At 42.6% G+C, this 23,894-nt stretch overlaps 2 protein-coding genes across 3 annotated transcripts in view; both read left to right on the top strand.

The window, feature by feature from the left end:
* The first annotated feature begins 349 nt into the window (after nt 1–349).
* LOC141539201 (alpha-N-acetylglucosaminidase-like) lies at nt 350–7,391 on the top strand. The gene is made up of 6 exons (XM_074261592.1): nt 350–770; nt 838–985; nt 1,665–1,811; nt 1,899–1,984; nt 3,877–4,133; nt 5,817–7,391. The coding sequence occupies exons 1-6, from the start codon at nt 385–387 to the stop codon at nt 7,025–7,027; spliced, it is 2,235 nt and encodes a 744-aa protein (XP_074117693.1). The 5' UTR covers nt 350–384; the 3' UTR covers nt 7,028–7,391.
* Nucleotides 7,392–13,150: 5,759 nt separating this feature from the next.
* The window catches only part of STAT3 (signal transducer and activator of transcription 3), a 58,091-nt gene continuing 47,347 nt past the window's right edge, over nt 13,151–23,894 (top strand). For both annotated transcript variants that reach the window (XM_074261580.1, XM_074261579.1), the window contains exon 1: nt 13,151–13,457. The gene's annotated coding sequence lies outside the window, so the exon portion shown is untranslated. The remainder of the gene's footprint in view (nt 13,458–23,894) is intronic.

Raw genomic sequence — 23,894 nt, 5'->3', positions numbered from 1 at the left:
CAGTGCTCTTGTTAGCATCGTGCTGCAGATGAGGAAAATATGGTGAACGAAATTAAGTGGCTCACTTAGGGAAGAGCTCCCGTTTCTGAGCCATTGCATCTAGCCACTGCAACCCCTAGCTCCAGAAGCGGAAGAAAGACATTTAAGTCCGAAGGGGAAGTCAGTGACTCGTACTTCAAAGTGGACGATGGGCTGCTCCAGTAGTTGGACCAAACTTTCATAAACCAAACCGGAAGACAGGTACGCTAGGTCCTTTTAAACTCCAAAATCACGTGCACGAGATGGAGGCCGTTGATTGGGCAGCAGCGGCACCGCCCCCTCCAGGGTCTTAGGCGATTGGTCGAGGAACTTGAAAGTTGGCTGCTGGGCGCGGAGGGGAGAGCGATGGCGGCTGCCGCGGCGGTTCTCGCCTGCCTGCTCCTGAGCCGGGCGGGGGCCGATGTGGCTGGGGACGAGGCCCGCGAAGCAGCGGCCGTGCGGGGCCTGCTGTCGCGACTGCTGGGCGCGCGGGCGGCTGCCGGCTTCTCCGTGTCCGTGAATCGCTCCCTGGCGCCGGCCCCGGGCGCCGATGCGTTCCGCCTGAGTGGCGGCGGCGGCGGCGGGACCCCCGTGCAGGTAGCCGGCTCCAGCGGCGTGGCGGCCGCGGCCGGACTGCACCGCTACCTGCGCGCCTTCTGCGGCTGTCACGTGGCGTGGTCGGGCGCGCAGCTGCGCCTGCCCGACCCTCTGCCCGCAGTGCCCGCGCCGCTGACCGAGAGCACGCCCAACAGGTAACGGGGCGCGGGGAGGCGGCCGCGGGGAGATCCCCGGGCCGAGCTCACCCCGCCCTCCGTGCAGGTACCGCTATTACCAGAACGTGTGCACGCAGAGCTACTCCTTCGTGTGGTGGGGCTGGGAGCGCTGGGAGCGTGAGATCGACTGGATGGCCCTGAACGGCATCAACCTGGCGCTGGCCGCCGTCGGGCAGGAGGCCGTGTGGCGGAGGGTGGGTCCGGGCTGCCCTGAGAGCCGCTTCTGCGCTCCTCCGCAGCCTCCTCTCCCTCCTCCACCCCCCTCTGTGCGCGCTCCTCTCGCTGCCTCCCTCCTGGGGTCCTTCCTCTCTCCTCCTCGCCTCCCCCCTCTTCTTCCTCCCTCCCTTTTCCTCTCATATTTCCTCCTTCCTCTTCCTCCTCTCGTTGCTTTCCTCCTCTTACTCTTCCAGTCTCCTCCCTTTCTCCTCCCTCCTTCCTCTTTTCTCTCTTCCTTTCCTTCTCTCCCTTTCTTTTTTCCCTTCTCTGTTTGGAGAAAAGCAAATTACGTACTTCGCTGGGTCTCAGTTTATTTCTCTGTAATAGGAAAGATTGGCTCCCCTTCCATCCTGCCATTCCACGAATCTACTTCTAATTTGGCCTGATGGCTGCCTTAATTATCTAAGTTTGTTGGGAGGGGCCGAGCAAGAGGCATTCTGGAATATTTAGGAAAGTACTAGCCCGGGAGGCAGATGATTTCCCCTCCTCCCCTCCCCCCACCCAGACTGGGACACCAGTTTTCTCCTGAGTCCAATGGGGATAATAATACCTGCCCTGTCTTACCACATGGAACTGAGGATAAAATGAAATCTGTATGAAGATAACTGCTTCACTCAAAAGAAGGCTGGTTATCAGGGTTCTCTCTCTTTTCTCCAGGTGTACTTGACCCTGGGCCTGAATGAGACAGAGATAGATGAGTACTTCACTGGCCCAGCCTTCCTGGCATGGGAGCGAATGGGCAACCTGCATAGCTGGGCTGGCCCCCTATCCTCCTCCTGGCATCGAAAGCAGTCTTCCCTGCAGGTAATGGGGCAGGAGAGGAGGCTTCCTGACTGAGAGAAGAGCTTCCTGGTGAGCCTGACCCAGCTGTCCTTCCTTTTCCCTCCCCAGTACCAGATTCTGGAGAGAATGAGATCTTTTGGGATGAAAGCAGTGCTTCCTGCATTTGCTGGACATGTCCCCAAGGCATTTACCAGGTGAGTTTACTAAGAGAGAGCAAGGCAGGCCCATAGATGGCAAAATTCAAAGATCCCGTCCAGGAGAGGCGGTGATAAGCATGGTATATCTGGTGTCAGAGGATCTGGGTTTCAGTCCTGCTTAGCTTAATCTTTCCAGGCCTGATTTCCTCTTCCCTATGATCAGGAGCTCAGACTGGACAGCCTGTATAGACCATCCTAGTGCTCAATTCATGTTTACAATCTCCCATCCAGAGGACAAGACATTCCACTGCCTTTCTCTAGGAAAATTGCAGGGTGATAGAAAAAAGAGGAAACCTCCATTTGATTCTCAGATCAGACACTTGTTAGTCACCTTGGGTAAGGAACAAGTCATTTCCTCTGTCAAATGGCAGAAAAGTGAGATCTGTTTTGTTTCCAGCAGTGGTCATAGATCTGGAATTGGGAGGGACTTTAGAGGCCATCTCCTGTGGTGGGAGACCTTCTCTGTCCCCCAGCTGCCAGTACCCTCCCAACTAGATGGCCTGGAATCTGCCTTGTGGGTCCGTAACCGAACGGAGGTGCCTGATTCCTGTTAGGATGTAGCTCCTCATCTTATGTTTCCTCTCTTATGAGATCAGCTCTTCATCTTGTGCCTCCTCTGTTAGGATGTCAGCTCCTCACCTTGTGTTGTCTCTCTTAGAATGTCAGTTCCTCTAGGGCAAGCATGTTTCATTTGTCTGCATCTCACCATCTGTCACATAGCTTAAGCTTGAGAAGTATTTATTGCCTGATTAAACTGAAGCCTGAAGAAGTGTTATCTTATCTGTAGTCTCAGAAGAGGAAACTGCAAAGTTGGGATTTGAACTTGATTCCCTTATTTATAAACTCAGCCCTCATTCTACTGCTCCACAGAAAAGTTATTCTAAAAACCCTGTATAAATGGAGAATTAACCTTATGGGAAGAAGCAGAAAGAACCTTGTTCTGGGGGCTGCCAAATTAGGATTCTGGTCTTGACTCTGCTGCTGACAAACTGTGTGACCATGAAAAAAAGCACTTCCCTACTTTGCGTGCCTTCACTCAGTCAATCAAATATTCCTTTCTTTTTCTTTTTCTTTTTTTTTTTTTCCCAATCAAATATTTCTTAAGCACTTAAACATATACTATGTGCTGGATTGGGTGGTGGGGAGGCAAATGCAAAGAATGAGATAATCCCTTCTGGAAATTAGCTTATGATCCAAGGTGGAGAACAATAACATATAAGTCTCTTGTGAGAGATGTTATGGGCATAAGTGTCTGCAGCAGAACTTGAATCCTAACTCCAAGTCCAGTCATTTTTCCCTAATACCCATGAACCCCTGAAGGAAACTCCCATTACAGAAGATACTCATGGGACCCTGTGCCTTGAGCTTCTCTCCAGCCTCCTTGCCTTTGTTCTTCCCCACCAGCCTTCCACTAAATAGCATAAAGTTCTGACTATAAATTAATGATCACAATACAATTATTTTATTGACATTGTGCCAAAAAACAATGCTCACTTTATTTGGGGGTTCTTGCATAGGGTTCTATGAAGTTGAGTTGAGGTTTTTTGATTGGTTGTTTTGTTTTAGCATTTTGATCATTGTGTTTTCATAGAATTGGTTTCCTTTGCATTTGAAAATTTTATTCTGAGGATGACTACACCAGACTGCCAAAGGAGGTCCATGTCCCTAAAAAGTTACATATAAGTCCTTGATTCTGCTGGTTAATCCCTGAAGGAGGAAACACTTTGATACAAAGAAAGAGCTCCTTTGTGGGGCCTCTGTAAGGAGATTAGAGGGGGAGGCACTCTGGTCAAATTTTCCCTCCATCAATATAATTCTGCCCCTCATCTCTCCCATCCCCTGTCTGCTCCCTCAATCTCCCTTCATCATATCTCTCCCTTCCCTTCTAGGGTGTTCCCTCAGGCCAATGTCACCCATCTGGGCATGTGGGGCCACTTCAACTGTACTTACTCCTGCTCCTACCTCTTAGCCCCTGAAGATCCCTTGTTCCCTGTGGTTGGGAGCCTCTTCCTGAGGGAGCTGATTCAGGAATATGGTACTGACCACATCTATAATGCTGATACCTTCAATGAAATGGAACCCCCTTCCTCTGAGCCAGCTTACCTGGCTGCCACCACAGCTGCAGTCTATGAGGCCATGATTGCAGGTGAGGAGAACAAGGTGCTGAGGGAGATGGGCAAGGGGAGAGATCAGTCAGATGGGGAGGGAAGGGGGTGTCATAAAGGAAAGAAGAAGTTTGGGAAAAGTAGGGGGGTGTCAGGAGGCTGATGCTGAGGATAAATTGACTGTTAATGACTGTGAGCCTGTCTCACTGCCTGAGGTACCCTGGGGAAACTCTTAAATATCTCTGAGCCTCAGTTTCTTCATCTGTAAAATGGGGATAATAGCACACACTGCCCTGTGTTACATGCTTTGCAGAGCTTGAAGCCCTCTTTAAATGTGAGCTGCTCTCATGATCCCTGCTCAAAGCCTGGCCCCAGTGTTCACAGTTTCATTACAAAATGTTCTTCAGGAGGAAACACAATCTCTCCATTGCTCCTCACCTTGAGAAGCTGCCTGCAGGAACTGTCTCAGCTTTCCTCCCTGAAACTGCTCTCAGGGACCCAGGGATCTCTTAATTGCCAAATCAGAGGTTCTCTTCTCCAAACTTGTCCTTCCTGGCTCCTCTACAGTCTTTTACATTTTGATTCCCTTCTCTCTGTGACTGTTCTTTGGTTCTCCATGATCACTCCTCAGTCTCCTTTACTGGAACTTTGTCTGAGTCACCCCCACTGACCCTGGGAATCTCAGAGGCCTCGGTCCTGGGCCCTCTCTCCTCCCTCTATATTAATTTCACTTGGTGATATCATCCATCTCCTTCAACTATCATTTGCACCTTATTGATTATTCTCAGATCTCTGAATCCTGCCCTAATTTCTCTGCTGACCTTTAATCTCATCTGTCCAACTGCCTATTGGACATCTCCAACTGAATAACCCATAAATGTCTTAAATACAACTAGTCCAAAGCTGAACTTATGGTCTTTCCTTCCTCATCCTTCCCATCTTGTTAACTTTCCTATTCCTTTCAAGTATATTGTCATCCTATACTTAGAAATCCTGTCACTTTGTAGCATCTCTTATGTACAAATCTTTTATCACAGCCATCCCCTCATCCTCACTTCACACATGGACTGTTTTAATAATGTCCAAAAAGGAACATGTTAATTTCTCATTCTGTTAATGTCAGTGGTATTCATTACCTCCAAAATGAAATATATTGTACTGATTTTTGCAACTCTCTCTGACTTATACACTTCCTCCTACCTCGGACTCCTTTCAAGCCCAGGTCCATCTCTGTCCAGCCCGATTACTCTTGGACACTAATGTTCCTGTTATTTCTAGAAGAAGACTCTCTGCTGACTCTGTCCCGTCCCCCATGTCTAAACTTTTTTCATCATGTTTGCCTTTCCCTGTCTTCCTGTCTAATGAGCCACCTCCTCCAGGAAGCTTTCCTGATTCCCTTTACAATAGTGCCTTCCCTCTGCTGATTGTCTCTAGTACATCCTGGCTGTATCTTATTTTTCCATAGCCATTTGTATGTTGTCCCTTCTGATAGAATATGAGCTCTTTAAGAGCAAGGACTATTTTCCCCTTTAATTGTAGCTCTAGTACTTAGCACATAGTAGGCAGTACCTGACTCACTAGGGCCAGAGAACCTAAGGTAAGGTAAGAGAGCTACATTGGTCCAATGTAGGATGGGTCTCAAGGGTCAGAGTCTAGGCTTGAGTTCCCTGTGGGAGACACCCAGGTGTTTTCCTTCTCTCACCAGCTATCCCTTCTTTCTACAGTGGATGTTGATGCTGTGTGGCTTCTCCAGGGCTGGCTTTTTCAACACCAGCCTGACTTCTGGAAACCCCCCCAGGTGAAGGCTGTGCTAAAGGCCGTGCCTCTTGGCCGCCTTCTTGTCCTTGATCTCTATGCTGAATCCAAGCCTGTCTACTCCCGTACTGACTCCTTCTACGGCCAGCCATTCATCTGGTGCATGTTGCACAATTTTGGGGGAAACCATGGACTTTTTGGGGCTTTGGACGCTGTGAACAGGGGACCCTCAGATGCCCGGCTCTTTCCCAATTCCACCTTTGTGGGTACTGGCATTGTCCCAGAAGGCATCAATCAGAATGAAGTAGTCTATGCCCTGATGGCTGAGCTGGGCTGGCAGAAGGGTCCCTTGTCTAACCTAGGGGCTTGGGTAGCGGGCTTTGCAGCCCAGCGGTATGGGACTCCCCACTCCCATGCAGAAGCTGCCTGGAGGCTGCTGCTCCAAAGTGTCTACAACTGTTCTGGTGATTTGTGCACTGGCCACAACCGCAGCCCACTGGTGAAGCGACCGTCCCTTCACCTGGACATTTCTGTCTGGTACAACCGCAGTGATGTATTTGAGGCCTGGAGGCTACTGTTGGAAGCGGCCCCAGTGCTGGCCTCTAGCCCTGCCTTTCGCTATGACCTGCTGGATGTCACAAGGCAGGTTGCCCAGGAGTTGGTGAGCCTGTACTATGAGGAGCTCAGGACAGCCTTTGAGGCGGGAGCAATGCCGGCCTTGCTCACTGTTGGAGGCCTGCTGGTTTTTGACCTGCTGCCCTCCTTGGATGATCTGCTGGCCAGTGATGAGCGGTTCCTTTTAGGTGCCTGGCTGGAGCAGGCCCAGGAGATGTCAGTCAGTGAGGCAGAGGCCTGGCAGTATAAGCAGAATGCCCTCTACCAGCTGACCTTGTGGGGGCCCACAGGGAACATCTTGGACTATGCCAACAAGCAACTTGCAGGACTGGTGGCCGGCTACTATGCCCCTCGATGGAAGCTCTTTGTGGAGATGCTGGTGAAGAGCCTGGCTGAGGGCACCCCCTTCCACCAGAGCCAGTTTGAGAGTGAAGCCTTGCTATTAGGACAGAACTTTGTACTAGGGAGGCAGAAGTTTCCCACTCAACCTCAGGGTGACACTGTTGACCTTGTCAAGAAATTTTTCCTCAGGTATTACCCAAGGTGTCAAGCAGGAGCTTTGTGACTCATTCCCTCTACCTGTGCCAACTGGATTCTCCAGTATTTTCTAAGACTCTTAAGCTCCCTCTTGGGGCCCTGAATCCTATCAGTGGCCTAACTTAGGACCCTCAGGAGGGGATTGGTTTATAAACCATGGGCAGTTCTTGCAGATGGTCTCTCTCCCTTGCTGTGTGTCTGGTTCCTGGATTCAGGATCTGGACTGAGCTCTTTGAAGAGTGGGGAGGGAAGAAGAGGGCAGGTCTAGGATAGATAGTGATCCTGTGTATTGAGAGTATGGAGGGGATTCTCCATGCTATTCTCTCCTCTATTCCAGAAATGGAAATCAAACCATTGTTTTCTCATTCAATCAATAAACCAGTATTTCAGCATGTCTGTCTAGGTCTATCCTCAGAGGGGCCAAGCAGCAATGTGTATACTTAGAATAATCAAGTGGAGATGACTAAGTCCATCCATTCCCTCCTCTCCCCTTAGCTTTGAAAGCAGCTGTATTTGGCTCTAGGCTGCTGCCCCTTGCCTCAGTTTCCCCCACTCAGCCTTCAGAGGTGATAAGACCTCTGTGATACTTGCCAGCAGAGGGAAAGTGAAGAATGGGGCAGTGAAAGCTCACTGGCCTTGAGATAATGAAGTAGACACAACAAATGAGACTGGAGGCTTCAAAAAAAAGGAGGTACCCTTGGGGCTCAAGGTCTTGGCCAACTTCTGAAACCTTTTTGGCTTCAGCTCTTTTTCCTTTCTCAATTCCTTCTAGTTACCCTTTCCTGTTTCAAAACTTTATCTTCCTTGGGTCTGTGCTCTGTCTCTTTCTATGGAGTAAAGGTAGTTTTTATCACATTCTGTTCCTCTAGAATTGGTCTGCATTTTGAGATGTCTTGCAGGCTGATTTTTTACACAGTGGACAGAGAACAGAGCCAAACACTAACTGTGGAGGTGGGGGATACAAATCCCTGGTTGGAGATGAGGAGTTAAAATTTGTTTCCTATTAATGCCAGGACATCTACCCCACCAGATATCAAGCCTTGCATTAGGGTATCTAGGCTTTACCTCAGCCTCTCTTTTTGCTCTTGCTCTCTTCCTGGCCCCCAGAAGCTTGCTCCTTAATGTTCTCTGGTAGGTTTGCCCTAGAGGATTTGTGAAAGGAAATAGCGGTGTTGTTGCCACTCAAGGTTCAGTGAATAATCAGGATACCCCTGGGCACCCCCATCCCCCCTCAGAGATAATCCTGGGAATTCTGCCCCAGCTCTCTTATTTAGGAATATGTGCTGCTTTCCCTTCTCCCCTTGCTACAGCTAGAGGAGGGAAAGCACTTTGTATCTGGAGTCAGAGTTGATTTAGGGGTCAAAAAGATGCTGCTACTTCCTAACTAGTTGAAAAACTGGATTCTCCCAAAGACTCTGCTAAAAAGCTATTAGAAATAATTCAGAATTTTAGCAAAGTGGCAGGATACAAAATAAATCCACATAAATCCTCAGCATTTTTATATATCAACAACAAAATGCAACAGCAAGAGATACAAAGAGAAATTCCATTCCAAACAAATGTTGAGAGTATAAAGTATTTGGGAATCCATCTACCAAAGAATAATCAGGAATTATATGAGAAAAATTACAAAACACTTGCCACAAAAATAAAGTCAGATTTAAATAATTGGAAAGACATTCAGTGCTCTTGGATAGGCTGAGCGAATATAATAAAGATGACAATACTCCCCAAACTAATCTATTTATTTAGTGCTATACCAATCAGACTCCCAAGAAACTATTTTAATGACCTAGAAAAAATAACAAAATTCATATGGAAGAATAAAAGGTCGAGAATTGCAAGGGAACTAATGAAAAAAAAGTCAGAGGAAGGTGGTCTAAGTGTACCTGATCTAAAGCTATATTATATAGCAGCATTCACCAAAACCATTTGGTATTGGCTAAGAAATAGACCAGTCGGTCAGTGGAACAGATTAGATACAAAGGACAAAAAAGGGTACATCTATAGCAATCTAATCTTTGACAAACCCAAAGATACCAACATTAGGGATAAAAATTCATTATTTGGAAAAAACTGTTGGGAAAACTGGAAATTAGTATGGCAGAAATTAGATATGGGTCCACACTTAACACCATATACCAAGATAAGATCAAAATGGGTCCATGATTTAGGCATAAAGAATGAGATCATAAATAGATTAGAGGAACAGAGAATAGTCTACCTCTCAGACCTGTGGAGGAGAAAGGAATTTATGACCAAAGGAGAACTAGAGATCATTATTGATCACAAAATAGAAGATTTTGATTACATCAAACTAAAAAGTTTCTGTACAAACAATGCAAACAAGATTAGAAGGGAAGTAACAAATTGGGAAAATATTTTTAAAGTTAAAGATTCTGATAAAGGTCTCATTTCCAAAATATATAGAGAACTGACTCTAATTTATAAGAAATCAAACCATTCTCCAACTGATAAATGGTCAAAGGATATGAACAGACAATTCTCAGATGATGAAATTGAAACTATATCCACTCATATGAAAGAGTGTTCCAAATCACTACTGATCAGAGAATGCAAATTAAGACAACTCTGAGATACTACTACACACCTATCAGATTGGCTAAGATGACAGGAACAAATAAGGATGAATGTTGGAGGGGATGTGGGAAAGCTGGGACACTGATACATTGTTGGTGGAGTTGTGAAAGAATCCAGCCATTCTGGAGAGCAATTTAGAACTATGCCCAAAAAAGTTATCAAACTGTGCATACCCTTTGACCCAGCATTGCTGCTATTGGGCTTATATCCCAAAGAAATACTAAAGAGCAGAAAGGGACCTGTATGTGCCAAAATGTTTGTGGCAGCTCTTTTTGTAGTGGCTAGAAACTGGAAGATGAATGGATGTCTATCAACTGGAGAATGGTTGGGTAAATTATGGTATATGAAGGTTATGGAATATTATTGCTCTGTAAGAAATGACCAGCAGGAGGAATACAGAGAGGCTTGAAGAGACATCAACTGATGCTGAGTGAAATGAATAGAACCAGAAGATCGCTGTACACTTCAATGTTGTATGAAGATGTATTCTGATGGAAGTGGATATCTTCAACATAAAGAAGATCCAACTCACTTCCAGTTGATCAGTGATGGATAGAAACAGCTACACCCAGAGAAGGAACACTGGGAAGTGAATGTAAATTGTTAGCACTACTGTCTATCTACCCAGGTTACTTATACCTTCGGAATCTAATACTTAATGTGCAACAAGAAAATGGTATTTACACACATATATTGTATCTGGGTTATATTGTAACATATGTAAAATGTATGGGTTTGCCTGTCATTGGGGGGAGGGAATGGAAGGAGGGGAGGATAATTTGAAAAAATGAATACAAGGGATAATATTATTTTTTAAAAATACTCATGCATATATACTGTGGGAAAAAATTCTAAATAAAAAAAAAATTGGATTCTCAAATTTTCTCATTCAAAACAACAAAGTTGGACCTCTAAGCTCCCTTCCAGAAGAGATGATTCTATGAATTTTTATGATTTGTGGATTTGGCTTTGACTTCACTTAATTCTGAATGGCAAAAGGAAGAGCAAATTTCTGCGTTGATTACATATGTATGTGCTTCCCCCCCCCCCTACTACAAAAAACCAAAAACCTTTATAACAAAACTTATAATCCCATATTAAATACTTAAACTGTGAGAGAACCCATGATCTACTTATTCTCTTCAAATGTATTTTATAGGATTGCTGAACAGATATTTTACCCTCTCCCCCGATCTGTGTTGTCTATATAATTCACAAGTATGGATTTCTGTCTATCCTTTCTACTGGACTTTTTCCCCTAGTCTTGGGATATCTTCTCTATGAGTGTTAAAAGATGTAGGAATCATCTACCAGTGGGTAGCCAGAAATGACTCAGGAGTTCCTCCCTTGAACTTGTGAAGCAGCTATATTTTCAAGATTTCTTTTCAATCATCCATGCTCAGGTGACAGAAGAGGATACTAGTGAATTTGAAGGCTAGTCTCAAGACTCATCTAAGGAAATCTGAACCCTAACTATCTTGTTTTTGGTGTGTTGGAAGACCAAATAGGGGATGGCTCCTCCTGAATCAGTTGCCAGTATTCTTACATTGTAGTTAGGGAAACCAAGAAACCGATCATTGTTGTCTACATCTTTTAGACAGTGGAAGCAATTGCCTATCTTCTGGATAGAACACGGCCAGATGTTGTATTCTAGTCACCCCTACCTTATACTTACTACAAGAATAGCTCAAGTTCAATGTAGAGTAGTTTTGTAGTAAGAGAGATCTATGTCTTTTACTGAGTATTCCTGTGTGATATCCCAATGATTGATATTGTGTTCCCAGCCCCCATTCTAATGATCTGCTCAGGTTTCCCAACCCCCACCTAGCAAATTCTACCCCTTTCTGGAATTCAAGCCAGAAGCCAATCTGGGACAGCCCAAGTTGCCTCAGATCCCATGGGGGCCTGGGAGAGCCCGGATATCTCCCATAGGAATTCAAAGGGTGCTTTTGACCAGGATTTGTGAATCAAAGGTCTTAGCTTCTTCAGCCATGGGGGGGTTGAGAATCAGAAAGGAATCTTAAAGGGACCTCACCCGAATCAATATAAAGAATCTATTCTCAAATGAATGAGGAGGTAGGGATGGGCAAAGAAAGCATGCTTTCTTTTGTATCTATTTGGATACAAATGGAAAGTAACAGTTTCTGCATTCAAGGAGCTCACATTTTAATGGCTAAATTAGTGATGATGTCTGATAATGTATGTATTAATCCTATCACTTGTCAGATGGATCCAGCACATTTTTAATCAGTCTTCTGAAATCTTATTTAACCATTGTATTGAATAGCATCTGTTCCAAGACATCTTGAACTTGACATGGTTCGAAGATTTCTTATGAAAGATATATAAGAGGACAGGTGCAGAAATTGCACAGAATAAGGTGTGGTTGGAGAGAGTAACATGTTTAAGAATCAGACTGCCCCACAAGTCTCAGGGTAGTCTTAATCCTAAAACTCTTGGGATATTGTACACAATCTCTCGTCTTAAAAACATTAATTATAGGTTGAAGCAGGTAAAACATATTACTTCTGTTGGGTTTAGTAGAACTTGAGCCTAAGAGAGGTTGAGGTTACACTCCAACCCAGAATTTTGGATTGTTTTCACTGAAAATTGTACCTTTGAGCCCTTTAATAAGTCTCTTAAGATAGGTGCAGACTCTTCTATGTATGAAAGCTCTTTTCGCCGAGAGCAAAGGGTTAATCAGACGATTTAAGAAAATGATATTAAATGATGTTATTCTAGTATGCAAAATAGGGCTCTGGCTGTAGTGTAGTCTTAACTATCCAAGGTCAAGTTTAAAACAGTCCGGAGTGCGTCGGAAGAGGAAAGGGAAAATCTATGACTACCGAATTTCCCTTTCTCCTAGTTTAGTCCTCATAGTTATTTACGTGTCGCGTCTTTCCTCATTTCCGTGAGCGAGGCTGAGGGTGTTGCTTGCGTGCTGTGCTCAGTGTCGCAATATCAGCCTGTAGGTGGACGAGGGCCGGGCCAATTCATTCTCGTTGTCCCCAGCCCTGGGCCTTGGCCTTCCAGTTGGCGCCGGGTGCTTCGGGAGGGGTGGCGTGTGAAGGGGCTGCCAGATGGGCCCATTCCCACGTGGCTCCTCTATTCTACTCTCGCCTAGCACCCGGGAAGGCCAGGGGTCCGGCGTGGGCATGGGGGATGGAGGGGAAGGGAGGAGGGAGCCGCACCAGGGGCATTTAAAATGCCTTTGACGTCACTCCTTGCCAGGAACTCAGCTGAGTTTTCAGCAGTACATTCCCGTCATCTTCCCTCCCTCCCTCCGGGGCTTCCGTGGCCTTAGCCTTGGCTGTTCCGGAGCTCCGGCGGGAGGAGCAGCGCCACCTAGGGAACAGCCCGCACGGGGGCGTCCCTCAATACGTCACCTATTCTACATAATTTATCCTGACGGCCTTTGCTCATTGGCTTTCGGGGCGGGGTTCCTGAGGCATAATTAGTCAACCCAGTCCGGTCAGTGGCAGAGGAGACTGGGAGCTTCATGAATTATGCATTAGGGGTGGGTCTTGGCTGTTCGGGATCCTAGTGGCGATTGGCTGAGTGGGCTGTTACTCAGCCGTTTCCGGAGCAGCGGCGGTAGCGGTGGCTGGGGAGTGGGATTCGACGTTAAACTGAGAAGGGACCCCGGGAGTCCGAACCTCCACTAAGAGACGTAACTCCTCCTTCATCCGGGTGCCGCCGCCTCCAGCTCAGGGGCTCAGCTTGCGACTGAGCTGAGGAAGCTTCGGAGCCACCCCGCCGCCTGCACGGCCTGAAGGGACTACCCGCTTGGCCTGCGCCTTGGGCCACTCCAGCAGCGGGGCCGCGGGGCCTGTCACGGGCCGCAGCTCCAGGACCAGGTGAGGGGCGGGGCTCCCGGGAAGGGAGAGGGTCCTCCCTCCTCGTTCTCCTTCTTTCCCTCTCCCTCCTCTCCTGGGAGTGTGGGGGGACAATCCTCTCTCCTCCTCCCCTCTTTTCGGCTCCCTCCTCCCATTTCTCCTTGGGGAAATAGTTGTCCCTCTTCCGTTTCTTCTTCCCTACATCATCTCTGGGGAGAGTTCTCCCTCCCTCTTCTCCCCTTCTCTCTCCCACTTCTGTTTCTCCTAGAGGGAATTCTCTCTCCTTCCCTCTTTCATCTCCCTCCTCTCACTCCTTTTAGGGAGATAGTCCTCCCACCTTCCCTGCCCCTTTACCTGTCCTTCTTAAAGAGTCCTCCCTCCTCCAGTTCTCCTCACATCATCCCTGGGGAGAGAGTCTTCCCTTCCCCGAGTCTCCTTACCATCTGCTTCGGGGAAAGACTCTCCTTCTCCCTCTTATGTAAGCACAGGCTTCCCCATCATTTTCCCCCTAAATTTCCCCCGGGGAGAGAGCCTGGTTTCTTTTCCTCTAAGGAAAATCAGGCTCACTCTTTATTTGTTCTCCTCCCATTCTCTAAGGGGAGAAGCTTCCCCATCTCTCCGAGAAAAAAACGTTTCCTTATCACTCCTCCCTTTGCCAGTCAGGAACATTTATTAAGCACCTACTATTTGCCAGACACCGCTAAGCGGTTTTCTCTTTCCAAGAAAAGACTGTCAATATCCTCTCATTCTCATTCCTCTAATTTCCTTTCTCTCATTCTTCATTGGATTTCAGTCCTATCTTCTCCCCTTCAAGGAAAAATAATTTTTTTTTTCCTATCCATTCTTCCTTTTCCCTCTGTTACTCTTTAAGTGAAGATAATTCTTCTTCAAGGACATTCTGTCTCCCATAACCTTCTTCAAGGGAGTTATCAGGGAAATGTCTGGGAATCTAGAGTTGAGAGGTGACTCCCATGATATACTCCTTGTATCTGTTCTGTATAAATAGCTACATTGCTTAGAATCCAAGTGGAATGATAGCCTAGGATAGTGAAAGAGTGCTGCATTTACAATCAGACGCTTAGATAGGTTTTATAGGAATAGAATTGAAAAGGTCCTTAGAAATTGTCTCCAGGATGCTGAGGAGCACAGAGGTTAAATATCTTCCTCTAAAATCATATAGGTAATAAAGGAAATAAATAAAATGATTAAAACAATAAATAAATTCAGGTAATAAATAGAATCAGCATTTGACTTTAGGTGCCTTAGTTTTCTTGTCTGTAGAATAAAAGGATCAGATTAAGTGAGAAACTGGTGTGACATATCAGAAAGAGAGCCAGACTAAGAGTTAGGAAAGACAGGTTCAAATCCTGGTTTTGACAGTATTTGTGTGACTAGTCTTAATTTCTGAATCTCAATTTCCTTATCTTTAAAATGAAGATATTCTCATCTACCTCAGTGTGTAGTGAGAACAATTCTTTGAAAATCTTAAAGCATCATATAAATGTTGCTCTGTCATTTTGTTATCTCTAAGGCTTTAAATCTTATGGTCTTACTTCTTGGCAAGAATGCATGAAACCATTGAGTTGCTTGGATATCAGTTTTCCTGTTGTACTCCCTCACCCCTTCCCATCCCAATGCAATTAGGTAGGCATAAATGGCTTTTCAGAGACTGTTCCTTTATTCCTCCCCACTCTTTCTGACTGGATATTAGCTAGATTTCACATCCAAGCAAATACTTCAGCTTCAGAGAAATATAATACTTCCCTTGGGTGCTTTCCCCCTGCTATTTGTTGTTCATTTAAAAAAAAATGCACCCGACAAAGGAGGACAGAAGATAAATAATTGAACCATTGCACTTATTGGATTGTGGTGTTGCTTAATTGTATAGGTCAGAGTGAAGTAATAACAAATGGGAGTATTCTGTCTCTGGGCCAAGAGCGTGGGTAAATGCAGAAGAAAAGGGAAACAAAGACTAGCAAGGCATCTCTTGGCAAGGCCTTGTGTACAAATTAAAGTGATATTTGATTTGTGAGGCTTAATATTGGGATTTTTGCAAAACTAAGCATCACTCAAGAAGTTGCCTTTTTCATATCTGGTACATGTTGCTTTCTACTGTTTCCGTTAAGTAGATGTGTGGCTATAAATTTTAGGCTGTCATTTCTCCTGTCTACCTCTTCCCCACTTACATATTATACTTAGAGTACTTCTTATCCTACTTGTAGGCTGAAAAGTAATCAGTTGTCTTATCTCTAAAGAATATACACAGTTCATGACTGATCATTATCATGCAGACAATTCAAAACTGGATGAACATAAAGACTTTTTCTGTGAATGTTTAACCTACTGGTCAGAGTTAAAGTTCTCATTTCATTAAGATCTTCAAAGAGGTAGCATGCAGCCATATCTTAAATATAGTAATGCAGAATTTCAAAACAGGGAAGACAAGAAGACAAAATAATCATGAAATCATAAAGTTTAGAGAAGCTTTAGATCGATTTGCTTATTTTATAGATGAGGAAGCTGAGATTCAGAAAGATTAAATGTCTTAACCAAAGTCACATGGGTAATTATGATGACTTAAATGTCATTGTGCCATGGTGGTCTGAGCTTTGGTGTCTTCTCATAGTCTGCTTAGTAACTGGAATTGGAACCTGGGCCTTCTCCCTCTCCACCCAGTATTCTGTTCCATTATAGTAGGTTACCTTTTCAGGGTACTTCGACTCAGTGACATTGTTTGCAGATTCACTATCTGGCAACAAGGCCAAGTCAAAAGTGCCTTGCTACTTATCGGAAACTGGAAGTACAACAGTTGGTAAGGAAAAGAGCTGCTGTGGCCAAAGAGCCCATTTTCAGCTATCATTTGATTAGAATACAATCTTGTTCTTTGGTTATCATATTTGATCTCTTTCGATCCTCAGAACAGGCCAATGATGTTATCCTCATTTTGTAAATGAGAAAGTAGAGGCTCAGAAAAAAAGGATGATTTGCCCCAAGTCACACAATTACCAGGAAGTGGAACAGGTCATAGAAAAAACCCAGGCCTTATTATCCAGTGCTCTTTGTACTAGTTTTGGCCTGATTAGCTTAAATTGTTCTGAGAGTGAATATATTGACTGGGCCGGAGTGCCTGTTGGGAAACAAAAGGGATATAATGACATTCTCAGGAATGATAATATTTCAGAGCTGTATGGACCCTGGAGCATTTTAGCTAGGCTTATCACTGTACAAATGAGGGGACTGAGGTTGGAAGAAAGGAAATGGTTTGCCTAAGACAACACCACTGGCTAGTGACCTTGCACATTTTCTGTTGTGTTAGCCTACTTTCTCTTCTTCATGTTAAAACACATTTTGATTCAATATTGAGAATTGATAGTAGAAGTATAAATAGGATCTAGTTTGGGTGACTTTTAGGTTGCTGAAGATTGTTTAAATAACAGTTTATCTTAAAACCTGAGTAGGGTTGTTCTTCACAACGAACAAATATTTGGCTAATAGGAAGGACTGTTTATTCAAAAGATTCTGCAGATTCATTTAAGTCATGACCTAAATGTCACTGTGTCAGGGTCAGTTGTGGTCTAAGTGCTGAGAGTTAGCACACTTTTAGGGGCACAATTTCTCTTTAACATCTTTTCTCTTTCCTTTCTTGCAAGTCATTTATTTGTCTGCTTGTTTTCCCAGCTATGAAATATAGAACATCAGGTTGACTTACAAAAGCTTTTATGCAACAAATTTTTATTCATGGTACTTCACAGTCAACCAACTCAATTCAACAAATATTTATTAAATAATGACTATGTGTAACCCAAGGTCTTTATAGAGGACTTGAGGATTCAAGATTTTAACTGGGATGGAGAGATAAAAATAAGGTGATATATGATAGTATGAAAATTTAGATAAGATGGGGCAGCTAGGTGACACAGTGGATAGAACACCAGCCCTGAAGTCAGGAGGATCTGAGTTCAAATCTGGTCTCAGACACTTAACACTTCCTAGCTGTGTGATCCTGGGCAAGTCACTTAACCCCAATTGCCTCAGCAAAAAAAATAAAATGAGAGAAATAAATTTGATATAGCAAAATAAATGTTTCAAAGCAATAATAAAATCATAATAGTTGATAAAAATGTGGTTAGTGTTTTAAGATTTTCAAAATGCTTTACATCTACCATCTTATTTGTCCCTCTAAACAGTCTATTGGACACTATAAATATTGTTTCCCCATCTTACAGTTGGGAGAATTGAAGCTCAGAGAATTTTTTTGTTTATTTTTAATACATATTGTCTTATTAATTATGTTGGGAGAGAAAAATCAAAGCAAAAGGGAGAGATGGAAAAAATGGGGAAAAAAAGTGAACATAGCATGTATTGATTTACATTCAGTCTTAGTTCTTTTTTTAGATGCAGATGGCATTTTCTGACTAAGGTCTTTTGGGATTGCCTTGGATCACTGAACCACTGAGAAGAACCAAGCCTTTCATAGTTGATCATCCTACATTCTTATTGTTATTATGTACAATGCATTCCTGGTTCTGCTTGTTTTGCTCAGCATCAGTTTGTGTAAATCTTTCCAGGCCTTTCTATAATCTGCTTGTTCATCATTTTTTATAGAACAATAATATTCCATTACCTTCATGTACCACAACTTGTTCAACCATTTCCCAGTTGATGGGCATCCACTCCTTTTCCAATTCTTGAAGCTTAGAGAATTAAAATGAAACATGTGTCTAGTAATTGTTAGGGATAGGATTTGACCTGACCTCAAGGTTCATGCTTTTATCACTGTACAATGAAGTACCTAATATCTAGGATAGAACACTGGGGAGAGATCACTATAGGCTAGAATGATGTTGGAAGCTTCATAAAAGAAGAGGGAATTTGAGGGAAGAGGGAATGTTCATAAAGGATGGATAGAGTCCAAAGAGGGGAGACAGTAATCTCCAGATCCCTTCTACCTCCGGGATTGAATATGGTTTTGAGAACAGATTTACCAACATCTGGATGACTCTTTTCATTGAAAAAGCACATTGTGCTTTGGTCTGGATTTGAAAATCCTGATTTTGGCCTTTAGGCCATTTCTCAGCTCCCAGAGGGAGTTAGCACATTCTGAAGGACCTTCAGGGTCCCCAGACAGCAGCACTTGGAAATCATGAGAACTAGAGTGCAAAATCACCCAGCTCTCTGAGTGTTTTTTAATGTAATAGTGAAAACAAGAAATGTTGTGGTTATGTACTTGTTGGTAGAAACCAGAGCCTAATATCATGAACTTTGGCCTGGAGGGCTATCAAGTGTGATTGCTTTGATGGTATATTTCTAAAGTTTTTGGAAGAATCAACTTACTTTTATTAATTTTCATTTTGCTTATAAACTAGCCATAGCAAACTTTTTACCACAGCTTAGCCTTCCTCTGTCATTCCCTTCCTTTTCCTCAGTGGAGTTGACTGCTTGTATCTCTTATCTCCCTCCTCATCCCCTATCCTTTTTGGGTTTTTGGATAAATTGGCCAAAAGAACTTGTGTTTCAAGTCTTTGGTGTGGGTTAATGGAAAAGTGTTTTGGATTAGATGTCAGGAGACCTTAGAGTTAGTCTCTTCTCTGTTCCTGAGTAAGTTTGAGCAAGTCCCTTAAACTTTCTTGGCCTCAATTTTTGCATCTTCAAAATCTTAGGAGCTCCACGATCTCTTAAGGTTCCTTTCAGTTTTAACATTACTTCCTATAGTAGCCAGCAATTGTCACAATATCCAAGATCTTGTTATAGTGTGAATTTGGGATTTCATAGATCAATATATATCATCTTTATAGACTTTCAGTGAAAAATAAGTGTGATTAATTTTGAATAAGTGAAATTACAAGGACAAACCAGTTGATCAGTTGTCAGAGGGTGTTAGTTTCTTTAGCGAAATTGTTCTCAAGTAGCTTACAATCCAGTTGAAGAGACAGCCTTCTAAGGAATGATACAGTTTGGCAACATTATTTTCATTTAATCCATATTTGCATTGTTACCAAATATTGTTCCTTTCTCTACAACATTTCTTTGCTTTGTCCCCCCTTTCTGTCCACACAACCATCCCTCTAGTCTAGCTCTATCACCATTGTCTTATTGGTTTCTTCTCTCCCCCCACCCCAATCTTAAGTCCTAGCTCTGATCTGATTACCTTATTACCATCCTATTCACTCCCTATTAAACTCCAGTGACTCAAATATAAATTCTTTGCCTGGCCTTAAAGCCCATCACAATTCAGGCTTCTCTTACTTTTTTGGCCTTCCCATTCATACACATACCAGCCTAGTCAAATTTTCTTCTTTACTGTTCCTCACACATAGCTCTTGGACCTATGCATGGAATGTGCCCCCTCCTTACCTCCAACTCTTTTCTCTCCCAGATTTCTTTCAAGAGTCAGCTGGAGGCCTATTTTATACATGAAGTCCTTTCTGATTCCCCTCAGGTGCTAGAACCTCTACTCTCCTATTTTGTGTTTACTTACACATAGTAATGTATTTTATTCCTCACTAGATTGTAACCTATTTTGGAGCAGAAACTTTAACTTCAGTCCTACCACATTGCCTGGCATATACTAGGTTTTTTGATTGATTGATTGAATTAACAATTAATCATGGGGAGATTTTTAACTCAAGCCTTCCTTGAATACAATCTCATCTTCTTTCTACTATTCCACACTGCTTCCATGTTGTAGCTCATTTCAGACAACATTTGCTACAATGAAACAATTTAAACATCCTGTCCATTGGGTAAATTATGTCTTATGGCATATAACATCATTTGTTCAATCATTCCCCAGATGATGGGCTTCCACTCAGTTTCCAGTTCTTGCCATTACAAAAAGAGCTGCTACAAACATTTTTGTACATGTGGATCCTTTTCCCTTTTTTGTGATCTCTTTGGGATATAAGCCCAGTAATGGCCCTGCTGGATCAAAAGATATGCACATTTTTACAACTCTTTGGGCAGAGTTCCAAATTGCTCTTCAAAATGGCTGAATTGGTTTACAACTCCACCAACAATGTATTAAGTGTTCTAATTTTTCCACATCCCTTCCAACATTTATCATTACCTTTTTCCTGTCATCTTAGCCAGTCTTAGAATTGTTTTAATTTTCAGTTCTCTGAAAATTAGAGTATTTAGAGTTTTTTCTTCATATGACTATAGATGGCTTTAATTTCCTCATCTGAAAATTGTCTATTCATATCTTTTGACCATTTATCAGTTGAGGGATGGCTTGTAATCTTATAAATTTGGTTCTGAGAAATTGGGAAAACATTTTTACAGTTCTGATAAAGGCCTCATTTCCAAAATATATAGAGAACTGACTCTAATTTATAAGAAATCAAGCCATTCTCCAATTGATAAATGGTCAAAGGATATGAACAGACAATTTTCAGATGATGAAATTGAAACTATTTCCATTCATATGAAAGAGTGTTCCAAATCACTACTGATCAGAGAAATGCAAATTAAAACAACTCTGAGATACCACTACACACCTGTCAGATTGGCTAAGACGACAGGAACAAATAATGATGAATGTTGGAGAGAATGTGGGAAAAGTGAGACACTGATGCATTGTCGGTGGAGTTGTGAAAGAATCCAATCATTCTGGAGACCAATCTGGGATTATGCCTAAAAAGATATCAAACTGTGCATACCCTTTGATCCAGCAGTACTACTACTGGGCTTATATCCCAAGGAAATACTATAGAAGGGAAAGGGACCTGTATGTGCCAAAATGTTTGTGGCAGCCCTTTTTGTAGTGGCTAGAAACTGGAAGTTGAATGGATGTCCATCAATTGGAGAATGGTTGGGTAAATTATGGTGTATGAATGTTATGGAATATTATTGTTCTGTGAGAAATAACCAGCAGGATGAATACAGAGAGGCTTGGAGAGACTTACATCAACTGATGCTGAGTGAAATGAGCAGAACTAGGAGATCATTATACACTTCAACAACAATACTATATGAGGATGTATTCTGATGGAAGTGGATATCTTCAACATAGAGAAGAGCTAATCCAATTCCAATTGATCAGTGATGGACAGAATCAGCTACACCCAGAGAAGGAACACTGGGAAATGAGTGTAAACTATTAGCATTTTTTGTTTTTCTCCCCAGGTTATTTTTACCTTCCGAATCCAATTCTTCCTGTGCAACAACAACAACAACAAAATTCGGTTCTGCACATATATATTGTATCTATGATATACTATAACATATTAATATGTATGGGAAAGCCTGCCATCTAGGGGAGGGGGTGGAGGGAAGGAGGGGAAAATTTGGAACAGAAGGGAGTACAAATGGTAATGTTGTAAAAAATTACCTATGCATATGTACTGTCAAAAAATGTTATAATTATAAAATTAATTAAAAAAAATAAATTTGGTTCTGGGGCAAGAGAAACCAGAAAGGGAGTAGTAACACTAGTTGGTGCAGAAAAGGAATATGGACAGGAAGAAGAGGGTGCTTCAGGTGGAGGGAACTTGTCTTGTGTCTTAGAAAGTGTCTCAATTTGTCTTTTCCTGTTCCAGTAAAGCTACTATTACTTCACAACTCCTCGTTAAGTCTAGCTCAGCTTTCCTTGCCTTCGTGTTTTGGCAAATTCTGTTTACAGACTGACCCATCATTTTAATTTGCTGGGTAATCTTTATGCTGAGTTTTATAGTTAAGAAGTCAGAACTGGTTTTTCTCTAGCTCTGAGGTCTTAGATGATAAATATAATGATGATGGTGATACTTCATATCTATAGCATTTTTAATGTTACATATATTTGTATTTCAGCCTCGCAACCCTAAAAGTAGAAATTATAGGTAATATTGCCTAGATTTTATAGATAGGGAAGTGGGTTCAGAGCAGTTAAGTGACTTGCACATGGTCATAGACAGTGTTAATAAGAGTTGAACCCAAGTGTTCTGATAACAAGTACTCTATCCATTCATTATATTACTAAAAAGACAGGGAGGAGGAGTAAGGAACATATAGCTATTGAGTGCTTACTGTGAATTAGGTACTGCCAAAACAAGTAGAAGCAGTTTTTTTTTTTTTTTGTTTGTTTGTTTTTTTTGCTTCTTGGGGCTGCAATCTGTGGCTGAACAGTGTTTGAAACAGAAAGTAAACCTAGTAAATAAACAATGTCCTTGTGGAGTAGGCCCTTCAAGCAATGGTGGGAAGTGGAGTTTGGGTAGTTTTTAAAATGGCAATTTCTGAAAATTGACTTGGATTGGTGAAGGGGAGGTCAGCAAGGAGGGATAGGGTGGGGAAATCCGGCCCTTATCTAAGGCTAACCACTTGATGTCCTACTTTGTTGATAATTTCACTTGTTTTATAAAATACTCTCCCCTCCCCTCAGTATTGTAATAATCTGAGTGAGGTTGTGAGAATCTGAATTTAAGACCACAACTGCTGGAAGAGAATCTTCCTAAAATGTTGGATGTGTGTGCATTTCTACAAATCACAGGGATTTAACACAATTTTAAAAATTGAATTCTTTGTGAATTTGTCAGTAACTTTATTTAGTTTATCAAAGTCAATTTTAGATAGCAAGGATAATGACTTTTATATATAGTGCTTGCAGTGGTCCTCAAACTTTTTAAATAGGGGACCAGTTCACTGTCCCTCAGACTGTTGGAGGGCCAGACTATAGTAAAAACAAAAACTCACACTCTGTCTCCGCCCCTCAACACATTTGCCTTAACCTTGCTGGCCACATCTGGCCCGAAGCTGTAGTTTGAGAACCCCTGGCTTAAAGTTTTACTAGATAGTCCCCAAGTACAGTATCTGCTACATAGTTTCCATTTAATGAATACTGGTTGATTGCCGGTTACAATTTAGTAGGGGGAGAGGTAGGCATGGCATAACTATAATACAAAACTCTCATATATGAGATATGTTAAAATAGAGAGGTTGAGTTGAAAGTGTCCTGTGGGATCTAGTCAGGAAAAGTCATTACCCTATCCAGCTTCTGGACTAAGAACTCAGTATTTAACAAAAATTGCTGGGAAAACTAGAAAATAATGTCAGAAATTTGGCATAGTCCTATATCTCACATCTCATACCAAAATAAGGTCAAAATGGATACATGATTTGGGCATAAAGGATGATACCATAAACAAATTAGGATAACAAGAGATAATTTATCTATCAGATTTTTTTAGAAGGGAAGAATTTATGACCAAAGAACTAGAGAACATTATGAAAAGTAAAATGGATAACTTTGATTAAACTAAGAAGTTTTTGCACAAACAAAACCAACAGAATCAAGATTAAAAGAGAAGTACAAAGCTGGGAAAAAAATCTTTACAGCCAGTGTTTCTAATTAAGGTCTCATTTCTAAAACTTATGTGGGTTTATTTTGTATCCTGCAACTTTGCTAAAGGTGTGGATTATTTCTAATAGCTTTTTAGTAGAATCTTTGAGGTTCTCTAAGTATACCATCATATCATCAACAAAGAA

The sequence above is a fragment of the Sminthopsis crassicaudata genome, chromosome 4 (assembly GCF_048593235.1).
Source record: "Sminthopsis crassicaudata isolate SCR6 chromosome 4, ASM4859323v1, whole genome shotgun sequence".
Lineage (NCBI taxonomy): Eukaryota > Metazoa > Chordata > Mammalia > Dasyuromorphia > Dasyuridae > Sminthopsis > Sminthopsis crassicaudata.
Note: the sequence above shows the minus strand (reverse complement) of the source record. Positions and strands in the feature narration are given on the sequence as shown.

What these genes read in the sequence shown, in the direction of transcription:
- LOC141539201 (XM_074261592.1), top strand. Translation starts at nt 385, where the DNA reads ATGGCGGCTGCCGCGGCGGTTCTCGCCTGCCTGCTCCTGAGCCGGGCG. An exon ending in GAAAGCAGTCTTCCCTGCAG is followed by an intron (nt 1,812 to 1,898) that starts GTAATGGGGCAG and finishes TTCCCTCCCCAG; the next exon opens with TACCAGATTCTGGAGAGAAT. An exon ending in GTCCCCAAGGCATTTACCAG is followed by an intron (nt 1,985 to 3,876) that starts GTGAGTTTACTA and finishes CTTCCCTTCTAG; the next exon opens with GGTGTTCCCTCAGGCCAATG.